Raw genomic sequence first — 12,532 nt, 5'->3', positions numbered from 1 at the left:
AATGACACAGTTCATTCACAGTACGTTTTACACAGCAACAGAATCAACTAAAACTAATATCTACTCTTTCTTTCTTTCTGTCTGTCTGTCTGTCTGTCTGTCTGTCTGTCTGTCTGTCTGTCTTTCTGTCTTTATTTCTATCCTCCAGGTCCTGTTCTAGGAGGTCTGTTGGACGTGGAGGCACTGAGACAGAAGCATAACTTTTCCAGTCGTGTGTTCCGGTCTGGCCGTTCCCGTCGCGATGCAGAGGACAATGACCTGTTTAACATTGAGGTTTTACTTTAGCGCTGCTCCTAAACTATTTAACATTGAGGGGGTTCTTCTATTTAGCACTGCTCCTAAACTATTTAACATTGAGGTTGTTGACGTGTTTATAATTTCATCTGAAGTGTTTAAAGGCATCATCCTTCAAATATGTTATTGTACGGTTTGAGACAATACAGTCCAAAAGGCTGAATCATGGTCCGTTTCTCCTCCTTGTCTCTGTTTAATTCTATAGGTGTTGTTGGGGGTGGACTATTCTATTTTACACTTTCACGGTCGAGAGAATATTCAGAAATACCTGCTGACGCTAATGAATATAGTAGGTGACAACACACACTGACGCACAGCACGCATGCATGCACGCATACACACACATACAGACTCTAATGCTATGCTAACAAACTAGATCATCTAATTTGTTTTCCTCCTGTTCACTCTTCTTCACTTTCTCCTCTCTCTCTCTCTCTCTCCCTCTCTCTCTCTCTCTCTCGCTCTCTCTCTCCACCCTCCATTCCATGGTGTCTTTCAGGTGAATGAGATTTACCAGGATCGGACTCTGGGTGCCAACATCAATGTGGTTCTGGTCAGAATCATCATGCTCAGTGCTACCATGGTACAAAACCACTCTTCCATTGAATAGAACAATGGCTCTCAAAGTGTCCAGAGGTCCCCAGAAAAATTAGGAATAGTTACATTTCACTGAGAGATCACCCCACCCACTATAACAACAAAAGTCTTTATTAAGGGTCCCCGGCACAAAATCATTTCAAACGTGGGTCCGCCGTCTATTGCGTGTCGATTTGGGGGTCCTTGACCGAAAAACAAATTTGAGAACCACTGGAATAGAATAGCTCTTGTGTAATCTCTCTCTATCTCTCTCTCTCTGTATTTTTACTATATTCTTTACTGTGCATTGCATCCACACCCATTAGTCTCTGGAGTTGATAGAGCTGGGGAACCCCTCCCAGAGTCTGGAGAATGTGTGTCGCTGGGCCTTCCTGCAGCAGAAGCCGGATCCCCAGGATGCAGAGTACCACGACCACGCTATCTACATCACCAGACAGGAGTTTGGACCTTCTGGCATGCAAGGTAGAAAAACAGCAACTCACTGTGTATAAGTACTGTTGCGTTCACTGTCTGAAAGTACTGCTGCATTCACTGTCTGCCATGTTTCTGCTACAGTATAGGCTACATACTGTAGGTGTTCACCTTATTGGGAACAGTTTGCAGTTAACATACAGTAGTTACATTAGATTGTAGATGGATCTAAGATGGATTGGTGAAAATAACATCTACAGTATATAAAACTCTGACCATTAAAGATGCGGTGCCATGATTTTTGGTGGTTGTGTGAGCATGATGTGTACATTAATTTACATTTTTAGGTTCAAGGGTTCAAAGGGTACTTTATTGTTACGTCTTTTGTACTGGTACATAAGAGTAAAGATTTTTGTTGGGTTGGTTGGGTGTTGTTTATTAATGTAACTTATTAATGTAAAGTCAAACTGTCTGTCTCTCTCTAGGTTATGCTCCAGTCACAGGTATGTGTCACCCTGTGCGGAGTTGCACCCTTAACCACGAAGATGGATTCTCCTCAGCGTTCGTGATCGCCCACGAAACTGGACACGTGTGAGAAACAGACACGCACACACAGACCCCACCAACCCCCTACCACACACACACACACACACACACACACACACACACACACACACACACACACACACACACACACACACACACACACACACACACACACACACACACACACACACACACACACACACAATATCAATCCACAGATTTGTATAATGTATATCGTCTCTGTCGGGTGGAAGTCCAAAAATGTTACTTTTCAGGATTCAAAATAAAAAGTAGCTAAAGTAGCACATGAAGTTCAAAACGCGCCGCTTCACGTCATGTTTCAAGCTTGTGGATCTGCTACTTTTGATGCTTTTGTGGGACGCTGTAGTGTGATCTAGAAGACTAGTAGGGTGTTAATTTACAACAACAAAAAAACACAAAAAGTAAAAATATGGAGAATGGCAATGTGTATTTATTTACCTTTCTACTTATCTGTATTTTTTTGACAAGGCCTAGATCAGCTCTTATGTTAGTACCTCTCAGTCCATCTGTCTGTCCATCTGTATGCCTAATTGATTGTCTGTCTGTCTAGGTTGGGGATGGAACATGACGGGCAGGGTAATGAGTGTGGCGATGAGGTTCCCATGGGGAGCATCATGGCTCCGTTGGTCCAGGCAGCGTTCCACCGTTACCACTGGTCACGCTGCAGCGAACAGGAGCTCAGCAAATACCTGCAGTAAGTGTCTTCTTCTGTTGCACTAAAATTGGTGACCTGGTGACTGGTGATGACACTCTCTGTTCTGTAATGTCAGAAATATCACAGTCACAGCATTTAATTAACACACCTCACTGCGTTTATTACTGTCATTACGGGTGGCAAGCACCGCAGGTGGCTTCGGTATCCTTATGTCCGCATGTGTTAAACACTCTCCCGGGGGAACTCCTCCGGGAAAAGAAGTGGATATAAAACTGCGTTCCCACCGCAAGATAACATAGCTTTCTAGTCGCTTCCATTGCTTCGCTTTGGTCGCATTTGGTCAGCGTTGGTAAACATGGTCACCTCAATTGGGATTTTCCAACTGGAGTGAAGATACCAAGGCGACGGAGTGCTTTCTTTGCATCATCCCGTTCGCAGCGTTTGACGCAACATTGCGGCAAGTCCCGTCTTTGCATTGACTTTGTATGTAATCGCACCGCTCAAACAAATCTTTTATCTTGCAGTGCGAAAGCTCCGTCAGAGGACACATTAAGGGGATGCAAATGTCGCAATGTAGCTCAGCTTGAAGCCCAAAACACTTAATATCTCCCCTTGCCAAGGAGGATTCTCTGTTGGCATAAGCGCTAAATGTTTGGAGTTAACCTTCTTTACAAGCAGACTGATTACCAGCACTCTCGGAAATGTCCGCCAGGACTTCTATTTAGTTAGGCACGGGCAGCATGCAGAAAGACAAACGGCTTTCAGCACACTGCCTTCTTCAGCATCAATGAGTGATGCTGAAGAAGGGTGTGCACGTTGTCCTGTATGCTGCTCGTGCCTAACTAAATAAAAGTTCCTGAGGGACATTTCCATGAGTGCTGGTAATCCCTCTGCTTGTCTACACCGGCACCATCCCCAGGCCAACACTGGGGGTTGGCAGTGACATGGACTGCAGTACGAACAGAGGGAATTGGCAATGACCAAAATAACTGGTAGAGCTGACTACAGTATATTCGGGTCTCAATTTCCCCAAATTCCACCGGTGGTTCACGGGAAGTCCATCCGAGCAGCAAACATTGCCATAGAAACAGAGCAAATGACCAATATGGAGATGATGATTCATGTTATAGGACTGACATCATAGTACTGAGGATACCTATGACTGATGTCATAGACTGACCTCCGAAGTAATCTTATTTCAGGTACAGAATTAGTCAGTCATCACATGACAGTGGTTTTCAACGTGGGGCTGCAACCCTCAGGTGTACCAGTTGAATCACTTTCAACCTGGTGGCACCATTTTGGGCATGTATAAAGAAATAAATATGGTAAACAAATAAAATGTAATATATATATATATATATATATATATATATACTAATACAAAAATAGCAGATTTACATGTTCATAACTTGTTGGGTTAGGAAGCTTCTAGATAGTAATATTTCTGTCTTTCTTTTACCATTTCACAATAGACAATAGACATTTTGCATTGAAAAGAAACGGGGTGACAACGGGGTGGTGAAATTAACTTATATAATAGCAACATTGCCACTGTGTGAATGGTCTAAAGCAGGGGTGGGCAACTTTGATGATGGAGAGGGCCACTATATCTCCACCTTCACTCCAGAGGGCCACATTGCATATTGCTACGTCCAACTTTGTCATTTGTATCTCATTACGATGCGTTTTGAGCTTGTAGATCTGCTATTTTTGCTTCTTTTGAATTGGAATCCTGAATTGTTTTTTGTTCTTTTTTAATTGGAAATGTAACATTTGGATTTAATTGCAAACGCATTTAGTTATATACTCATGTTAACTTTATGAACCTAAATACAAATACATTGGACATTAAAAAATATATATATTTTAATACTACAATACTAGTCACTTTTAAGCTACTAATATAGACTGACGGAATTAAAGCAGGTCATGTTTGGAATTGTAACAGCTGAAATCAATAAGATATCAGTATTAACCTGTGGGCCGCATTAAGTGAAGGTGGCCGCCAGTTGCCCATGTATGGTCTATAAACTTGAGGGGCTGCAGTCACTTGACTTATTATTTGAGGCCCTCGCCATGGAAACGTATAGGAACCCCTGGTCTCTTACGTCAGTACTACAGTATGATTCCTGGAGTTCATAGACAGATGATATCTGCGCCTGAGACTAAGCTGTGTGTGACATGGCTGCAGACATGATCACATCCAAAAAGATAACACTGTCTCACTCCTCTGTTATTCTCTCTCTCAGTCTCTAACTCTGTTACCCTCTGTTTCACTCTCTACCTCTGTTACACCTTGTTTCTCACTCCAGTAAATATGAGTGTCTTCGTGACGACCCGTTCGATCACGATTGGCCCGCTCTGCCACAGCTGCCAGGTCTGGAGTACTCCATGGATGATCAGTGTCGCTATGATTTTGGATATGGATACAGTATGTGTACAGCGGTGAGTCAGCCAGCCTGTCTGTCTGTCTGTCTGTTTATTAGTTTGTTATCATACCGGTACCTTTACATGAAAAAGGCTGTGCTGGCCGCTACGCGTGGGTTATCCCAGTTTAACTTCAATTATGAATTAGCCACTTCAATAAAGGCTTTTCAACTTTTCTTCACCAGGAGAGCGCATTGGTTTCTTTTTCCTTTTCAGTCCCCCACCAAAGTTAGTTTGTTAGTTTGAATTGTCAGTAATCTACAAATCATACATGTTGGTCAAAACAGGATAAAACACAATAAAGGCAAGGACTTATTTCCATTGTGGACCTCTCAAATAATAAATAAATATAAATAAAACCAATGTACCTAACAAAACATCACACAATGACAATATTATAAAATAAAAAATAATTAGGCCGGCTATGCTGTCTCTTGTATTACAGGTATATATTGTTGTCGGTTGGAAAACCTTTTCAGGAATGGAACGAAAATGTTCAGAAATTGTGAAAATAGCAGATCTACAAGCTCACAATGCTCGTGATGCAACACATTGTCAGCTTGTAGATTGGCTATTTACACTACTTTTGCTTGACACTTTTGTATGATGAAGTAGACCATTAAGTTAATTTGGAGACATAATCTTATAAACCTTTACCAGCCTGGTCAGAGTGACCCTGGATTCCACTGGAAGCCAGTTCAGTTCACTTAAATTGACTCATACTGTGCATTGTTTGATTGAGGGCCCAAAACTACTGACCCTGATTAGTCTATTCTGAGAACAGACGGCAGTTTGTTTTTAGTCTGCCAAAGTTTTGTCTCTGTCGGTACATTTTTATCGTCTCAAATTAATTGTTTTCACCCTTTCCCCCCGAGCAGATCGCTGAAACAAGTTAAAACAGCATCAGAAACAAATAAAGTTATGTCAGCCTACTTTAATACTTACCAACTGGGTTTTTGATGAGGGAGAGACAGCGAGAGAGAGAAAACGGTATTGCAAAAAAATGTAATCACTTGTCTCGTTAACATGGATTCTTTTAGCTGTGTGTTTGTAGTTGTCGTTCACTACAAGGTTGGGATAGCTAGCTCTGTTTGTCTGCATGGCAGACGTTCACACTCACAGTCTGCTACAATATACAGTCTCTTATGTAATTCATGGAATGTTAGCGTTTACTGTCAAATAGGCTAATCTCTTTTACAGGCCTGCTCTGGCCTGTGGGCTTGTGTGTGCACGCGTGTATGCAGCCTGTGCGTGCACATACAGTATGTCTGTCTACTGTATGTGTCCATCTGTCTCTCTGTCTGTCTGTCTATCTATCTATCTGTTTATACATGTATCTCTCTAGTACAGTACCTACGACCCGTGTAAGCAGCTTTGGTGCAGTCATCCCGACAACCCGTTCTTCTGTAAGACCAAGAAAGGCCCGCCCATCGACGGCACAAAGTGTGGACCTGATAAGGTATGGAGATCTGTGTTAGATTTGATTCATGAGTCTTAAATAAATGATTCTCAACATCTTTCATTTCAAGGACCCACAGTTTGATATGCGTTTAGCCTCTGACCCCCATTTGCACACTTTCTTTCTTTTATATATATATTTTTGCTGTGGGACCCCAATCTTCAGTTAAAAAGTTAAAATCCTTAGTGTTTATTTAAATCTTAGAGTATACAAATGGAACCAAATGGACCCATACAGTATGAGTCCAATTGTACGCACTCAGAGTTATGGTCTGGTCCCAATGTTGAGAAACGGTGTCTTAGGTCAATTCATTTTATTCTATACCCCAAACTTTCCCAAATCTCATGATCCTGGCATTCTCATCTTAACCCCACACTGTGATATCCTGAGTATCCATCTGTCGCTTTGTAATTCAGCTGTACAACCAAATGGACTGGTCCGTGTGGTTACTTGTACTCTCCCAGTGTTAAATCACTGAGGGTTTCAACATGGTGGACCTGATAGTTGAGCCTAATCTTATCTTCAACCTGGCTTCCGCTCAGTGCAGAATAGTATAGTTCTTGGGGGAAACTGTCAGTGAGGCTTCCAGAAAACCGAGGGAAATGGCCACTCCCCGTCGTCGTATCAATTTCAATTCAAAGGAGCTTTATTGGTATGAAAAAACAAACGTTTACATTGCCAAAGCAAGTGTCAAAATAAAATAAAAACTGTTGAAAAAGGGGAACATAGAATATATACAGTTGGACAGTTGAAATAGCAGCAGTTGCTTTTGGACAAAGATCTGCATTTTTCCCCAAAATGATTTAAGTAGTATATAAAAAAGGCTTAAAAAGATTTAAAATGTGTTTAAAAGTCTGTTTATATGTGCAGTAGTTCTAGAGGTCACTCAGTGGTTTGTAGTCCTTAGGGTGGTATTGGATATCTATTGAACTTCAAAGTGCACACAGCGTGTGTGCGTTTCAAGTTCAAGTGCACCACGTGATCTGAATCCCCCTCCTCTTCCCCCACAGCACTGCTTTAAGGGTTACTGTGTCAGGTTGAACCCTGACCTGCTCCGCCGCGACGGCAGCTGGGGGGCGTGGAGCCCATTTGGAAGCTGCTCCAGGTCGTGTGGGGGAGGGGTGCAGTTCCGGACGCGAGGGTGCGACAACCCGAGGTGAGTGACCCCGCCGTCACCCAGTGACACCATAAACGCACTTCACACAGTCAGTCAGCCTGCACTCAACCTGTGGGTCGGGTCGGGCAAGCCAGCCTCATACTGTGCATTCACTCACTCGTTCCTTCCCACAATATGAGTCTGAACTTTGGGCTATAGGCAGCTTGAAAAGTGGGCGGGAGTACTTGACAGAGCCTTGACAGAGCCTTGACAGACAGACTCCTTTAACCAATCAGCGTAGCAAAACATCTGTCATCACAGTGCAGCCAGTCAGAAGAACGGCAAACAAATACGTCTTTTCGGCCGATGAACTACGCTAGCGCATACTGCTGTTCCTTTTTAATTTTTGTAATTGATGCCAACTCTGGAATAACTTCACTTATTGCTTGTTTTATCGTTTCAGTGTTAACTGTTACACTTGTTGCATCAAGGGCAGCCATTGTTGTTTTGAAAATGCCGCAGCATGCATATACAGTACGTCACCATCTACACATGGACCAATCAGGGGAAGCTTTTCACTTGTTGTGCGGACAGCAGTTGAAACACAGTCACTGTTTGGCCCGATCATTTTCTGATTTCTCATACTCGGTGCCTATAGGCCGAAGTCCAGACCTGATACTGGGGAAGGAATGAGTGACTGAGCACGTATCAGGGCTGGCTTGCCAGGCTACCCAGAGGGGTCCCCAGATGATTAACTTAATGTGCAACATTGTTTTCTCTCTCAACAGTAAACAAACCCATCATAAAGTTTAAGTGTATAGAGGGTATCTGCACATTTCTTAACACATCGGGTGCCCACGTGGTGTCTACGCGTCAATCTCTTTGATCTTTACGAGTGCCCAACGACGCGCTTGACGCGTTGTACAGTAAACTATACTGTACTGTAGCTACTGCACTTGGCTACCGCGGTGATGAAACAACTCCATTTCCCAACATGCAGCGCGCAATTACGTCACCCGGACGTGCTGTGCGGGCTCGTTGACTTCCTGTTTACCGGCTGCACAAAAATGCTGTTTTCTCCGGATTCTCTTCCTTTTTTCATTTTTTTCTCAAAACGGCAGCCTCTTCTACATGCCGTAACACAAACACTGTGGCTTAGAAATGATAAAAAACGGTCCTGACTGAAAGAAAAGATTTTCGCGAAATAAACAGGACATACTCGGATTACATTTACTCGGATTACTTTTCTCGCCAGTACTCTCGCCGGTAGGTAAAATGACGCGTTGCCATGGGCACCAGCAAATAAGACGTCAGAGATCACGTGGGCATCCGATGTGTTAAGTGACAATTTAAGGACGTTTTGATAACTCTAAAATGACAAATTAAACATTGGCCAAATTGTCAAATATTAGAGGCAGAAATTGATGCGAGGCGCTGTGAGCATGTAGATCGGCTATTTTCCACAAACCGTGTTATACAAAATGTAATTCCTGAACTCTTAGTGCTCGTCAAGGTGGAGGGGGGGTTCCCTGTTAAAATATGACTATTTTGTGGGTCACGGCCTGGAAAGGTTGAGAACCCCTGCGGTAGAGGAGGAAGGAAGAGCCAATGTGATGATATCATGCTCCTGTCACCTCCAGGCCCGCCAACGGGGGGCGCACCTGCTTCGGAAACAGTTACGAGTTTCAGCTGTGTAAGCTGGAGGAGTGCCCCGGCCTGACTGACTTCAGGTCAGTGTTTCACTTGGAACAGCATGTGCTCTCATTGTTTTGTCTCTTTGTTCTAATAAACTATTTCTTGTTGCCCTTTCTAGTAATTTAACCTTTTTGAAGCGGTGAAAACCGCTTCCAATGAGTGGCTTTGTGTGTCCCACGCCCATATATGGTCATTTCAGTCCAGAATGAACAGGTTTTTTCAAAAACAAAATGTGTGTTTAATGTCCATATATGGTCATCCCAGTCCAGAATGAACAGGTTTTTTCAAAAACACAATGTATGTCACCTCATGTCCATATACAGTATGGCCACTCCAGTCCAGAATGAACAGGTTCTTTCTGTCCCGTACGTCCAGAATATCAGTCCAGAATGAATAGGCTTTTTCAAAAAGCAAAATATGTGTCCCATGTAGGGTTGTTCGATTAATCGATTTTTAATCGTAACCCGGTTTTTTTCCTTTGGAAGATTTAAAAAAATGGAAATCGTAAAATCGATTTTCACTTTAATTAGGGAAATTCTTACTCATTGGAGCCTTGCACGCGCAAAAAGTACACAGCCCCGTCCTCCTAAAGCAGGACGACAAGGTCCGACACCAAATTAATACTACTTTCTATCTGATGTGTAATTTCTTTGATGCGCGTTTAGCGCACGTCAGACTGAGCAGAGTTCACCACCTCACTGCGCTCACTCGCGATGGTTCAAGCAGCAAACAGAACAAAACGCTGCTGAGCTGGTAAACTTACTCTACTTGTTGTAGTTTGAAAGAAGCTTATTAATTCTGTGTTACCCACCTACTGACTGTAGTCTACTCCTACTGTCCGTCACTGTGTTAATTTTGCGTCGGGAAGCGAAGCGCTTCGCCTCCGTTTACAATCAGTCAACATCTCCGTGCATGAGTGGTGCAGGGCAGGGGCGTAGCCAGGAATTACATTTTGGTAGGCGAAATGCCTACCAAAATGCCTCACCAGCCTCCAAGAGCTGGCTTGTTTTGGCTGTTTTGTCACTCACTATTGATAATGAAACACTAAGGACGCTAAGTTGTATGTGATTGTTGCACAACTAAAGTTATTATTATTAATACCCTTATTGTTTTATTGCATTTTGCTATTTGGCTATATAAAAAAAATCAAAAAATGAAACAATAATGAAAAAAAAAATCATTTCCTTGCATTTTTTAAATGAAAACAAAATAGTTGAAACAATGTATTATTCTTTTAACAAAAAATCGAAATCGAAATCGAAAATCGGGATTTCAGAGAAAATAATCGAGATTTTATTTTTTGGCCATATCGAACAACCCTAGTCCCATGTCCATATATGGCCATTTCAGTTCAGAATGAACAGGCTTTATCTGTCCTGTACGTCCAGAATATGTGTGTAGTGTCCCTCCCGGTCTGATGAATGGATACTTTGAGGATTGGTCAAGCTTCACATGATAATTCGGCCCTCCATTCTTTATATATTCATTCAGAATATATGAAGAATGAATAGATCACAGAGTCCATAACTGTATAGATGTATAGATCACAGAGTTCATAACTCTAGAACACATAGAATAAAAGTTCACCGCTTCACTTCGAAGTGAAGCGGTGAACCGTATGTCCAAATTACGTGACCTGTACTCTTGTACTGTAGCCGATGTTGGGTATGCACTTTCTCACTGTAAACTAAGTTCTAATAAAATTAAATGATAAGGTATAAAATCAGCATTATTTACTCTTATACTAAAGACCCATTTCCAAAGGTTTTCAAAACAGTTTTTTAACGTTTAAAATAGCTGATCTACAAACTCACAACGTGGTGCAACGATATGTGTTGTGAGATTATAGGTCGTCTATTTTCAAAGATGAGCAGAGGTTGACATTTATTTTTATTATTATTACATTCCATTGCAAAGACGTCCTGTCATTAGGTCATATATTCGTAAGAATCTTAGGTGTGCAGAAGCTTGACTGTTGTAATAAATCAGTGTTGTGATGACACTGTGTGTTGCAGACAGGAGCAGTGTAAGGGATGGGACCCCTACTTTGAACATGACGGGCAAAAACACCACTGGCTACCATACGAACACCCAGACCGTAAGAAAACACACACACACACACACACACACACACACACACACACACACACACACACACACACACACACACACACACACACACACACACACACGTACGTGCGCGCGCGCACGCACACACACACACACACGGTTGACATGTTTGGTCTGACCTCAGTGACATTTGTACACCCGTCAAATGAATGTGGAAGGGTTAAAGATCAAATGTGTTTACAGGGAACTTGAGTTGCTGACAGTTGAACTTGAGAACATTGACTCTGGTCTAAGTGGATTCGTGCATGTGTGTGTGTGTGTGTGTGTGTGTGTGTGTGTGTGTGTGTGTGTGTGTGTGTGTGTGTGTGTGTGTGTGTGTGTGTGTGTGTGTGTGTGTGTGTGTGTGTGTGTGAGAGGTAGGGAGAGGGAAAGAGAGAGAGAGAGAGACACACACACACACACACACACACACACACACACACACACACACACACACACACACACAGAGAGAGAGACAGAGACAGAGAGAGACAGACAGACAGAGAGAGTGTGGGGGTGCCTGGTGGCTCAGCCAGTTATTGCACAGACCACATGCTCCTTGGGAGCACGAGGACCCGGGTTTGAATCTGACCCCCTGTCAGGTCTCTCATGTCTACCCCTCTCTCTCTCACTGCCCTTGGTTTCCTGTATTTCTAACACTGAACTTTCTGAAATAAAACAAAGTATGTCTTAAAAACAAAAAACGTAGACGTTTGCATGAGTTTATGAGAGAGTTTGTGCACACAGAGGGTGGGTCTGTGGGTGTGTGAGTGCACGTGTGCATGAGCGCAAGCACGCGTGTGTTAGCACATGGAAAACTCATCAGCCAAGAATCTGCTCTCTGCTGATTTGTCTGTTATTGGAAAGAAATTAGCCGCCTCTCCCTTTAACTGTTTAGAGACCAGGCAGAACTAATATTGTGATATCCTCCCCTTTTAACATTGGGCCATTTTCCTTTTCCCTTTTAACATTGGGCCATTTTCCTTTTTTCAAATCGTTTAAATCAAACCAATCACCTTCTTTAACTACATCTATAAAGCCCTGCCAAAGATTTATCACTTCCCACCATTTGAATCATTCCAATTCCACAGGGTCACATTGCTTATTTTGTCTGTGATTAATCAGTGTCTCACAGCTTGTGACGACATGTAACCTCTCTTTCTTTCTCTCTCTGTCTCCCTCCCTCTGTTTCTCTTTC

At 42.7% G+C, this 12,532-nt stretch overlaps 1 protein-coding gene across 1 annotated transcript in view; it reads left to right on the top strand.

Annotated features, from left to right (window-relative positions):
* The window catches only part of LOC308304453 (A disintegrin and metalloproteinase with thrombospondin motifs 2-like), a 60,099-nt gene that overhangs the window by 32,559 nt on the left and 15,008 nt on the right, over positions 1–12,532 (top strand). Inside the window, exons 3-13 of the mRNA XM_080749053.1 lie at positions 149–273; positions 500–583; positions 794–877; positions 1,197–1,353; positions 1,788–1,893; positions 2,441–2,584; positions 4,861–4,993; positions 6,321–6,434; positions 7,445–7,590; positions 9,171–9,260; positions 11,241–11,323. Of these exons, the coding sequence (XP_080605179.1) occupies positions 149–273; positions 500–583; positions 794–877; positions 1,197–1,353; positions 1,788–1,893; positions 2,441–2,584; positions 4,861–4,993; positions 6,321–6,434; positions 7,445–7,590; positions 9,171–9,260; positions 11,241–11,323 (1,266 nt within the window). The remainder of the gene's footprint in view (positions 1–148; positions 274–499; positions 584–793; positions 878–1,196; positions 1,354–1,787; positions 1,894–2,440; positions 2,585–4,860; positions 4,994–6,320; positions 6,435–7,444; positions 7,591–9,170; positions 9,261–11,240; positions 11,324–12,532) is intronic.

Source organism: Nannobrachium achirus (genome assembly GCF_963921795.1).
Source record: "Nannobrachium achirus genome assembly, chromosome: 19".
Classification (NCBI taxonomy): Eukaryota; Metazoa; Chordata; class Actinopteri; order Myctophiformes; family Myctophidae; genus Nannobrachium; species Nannobrachium achirus.
Note: the sequence above shows the minus strand (reverse complement) of the source record. Positions and strands in the feature narration are given on the sequence as shown.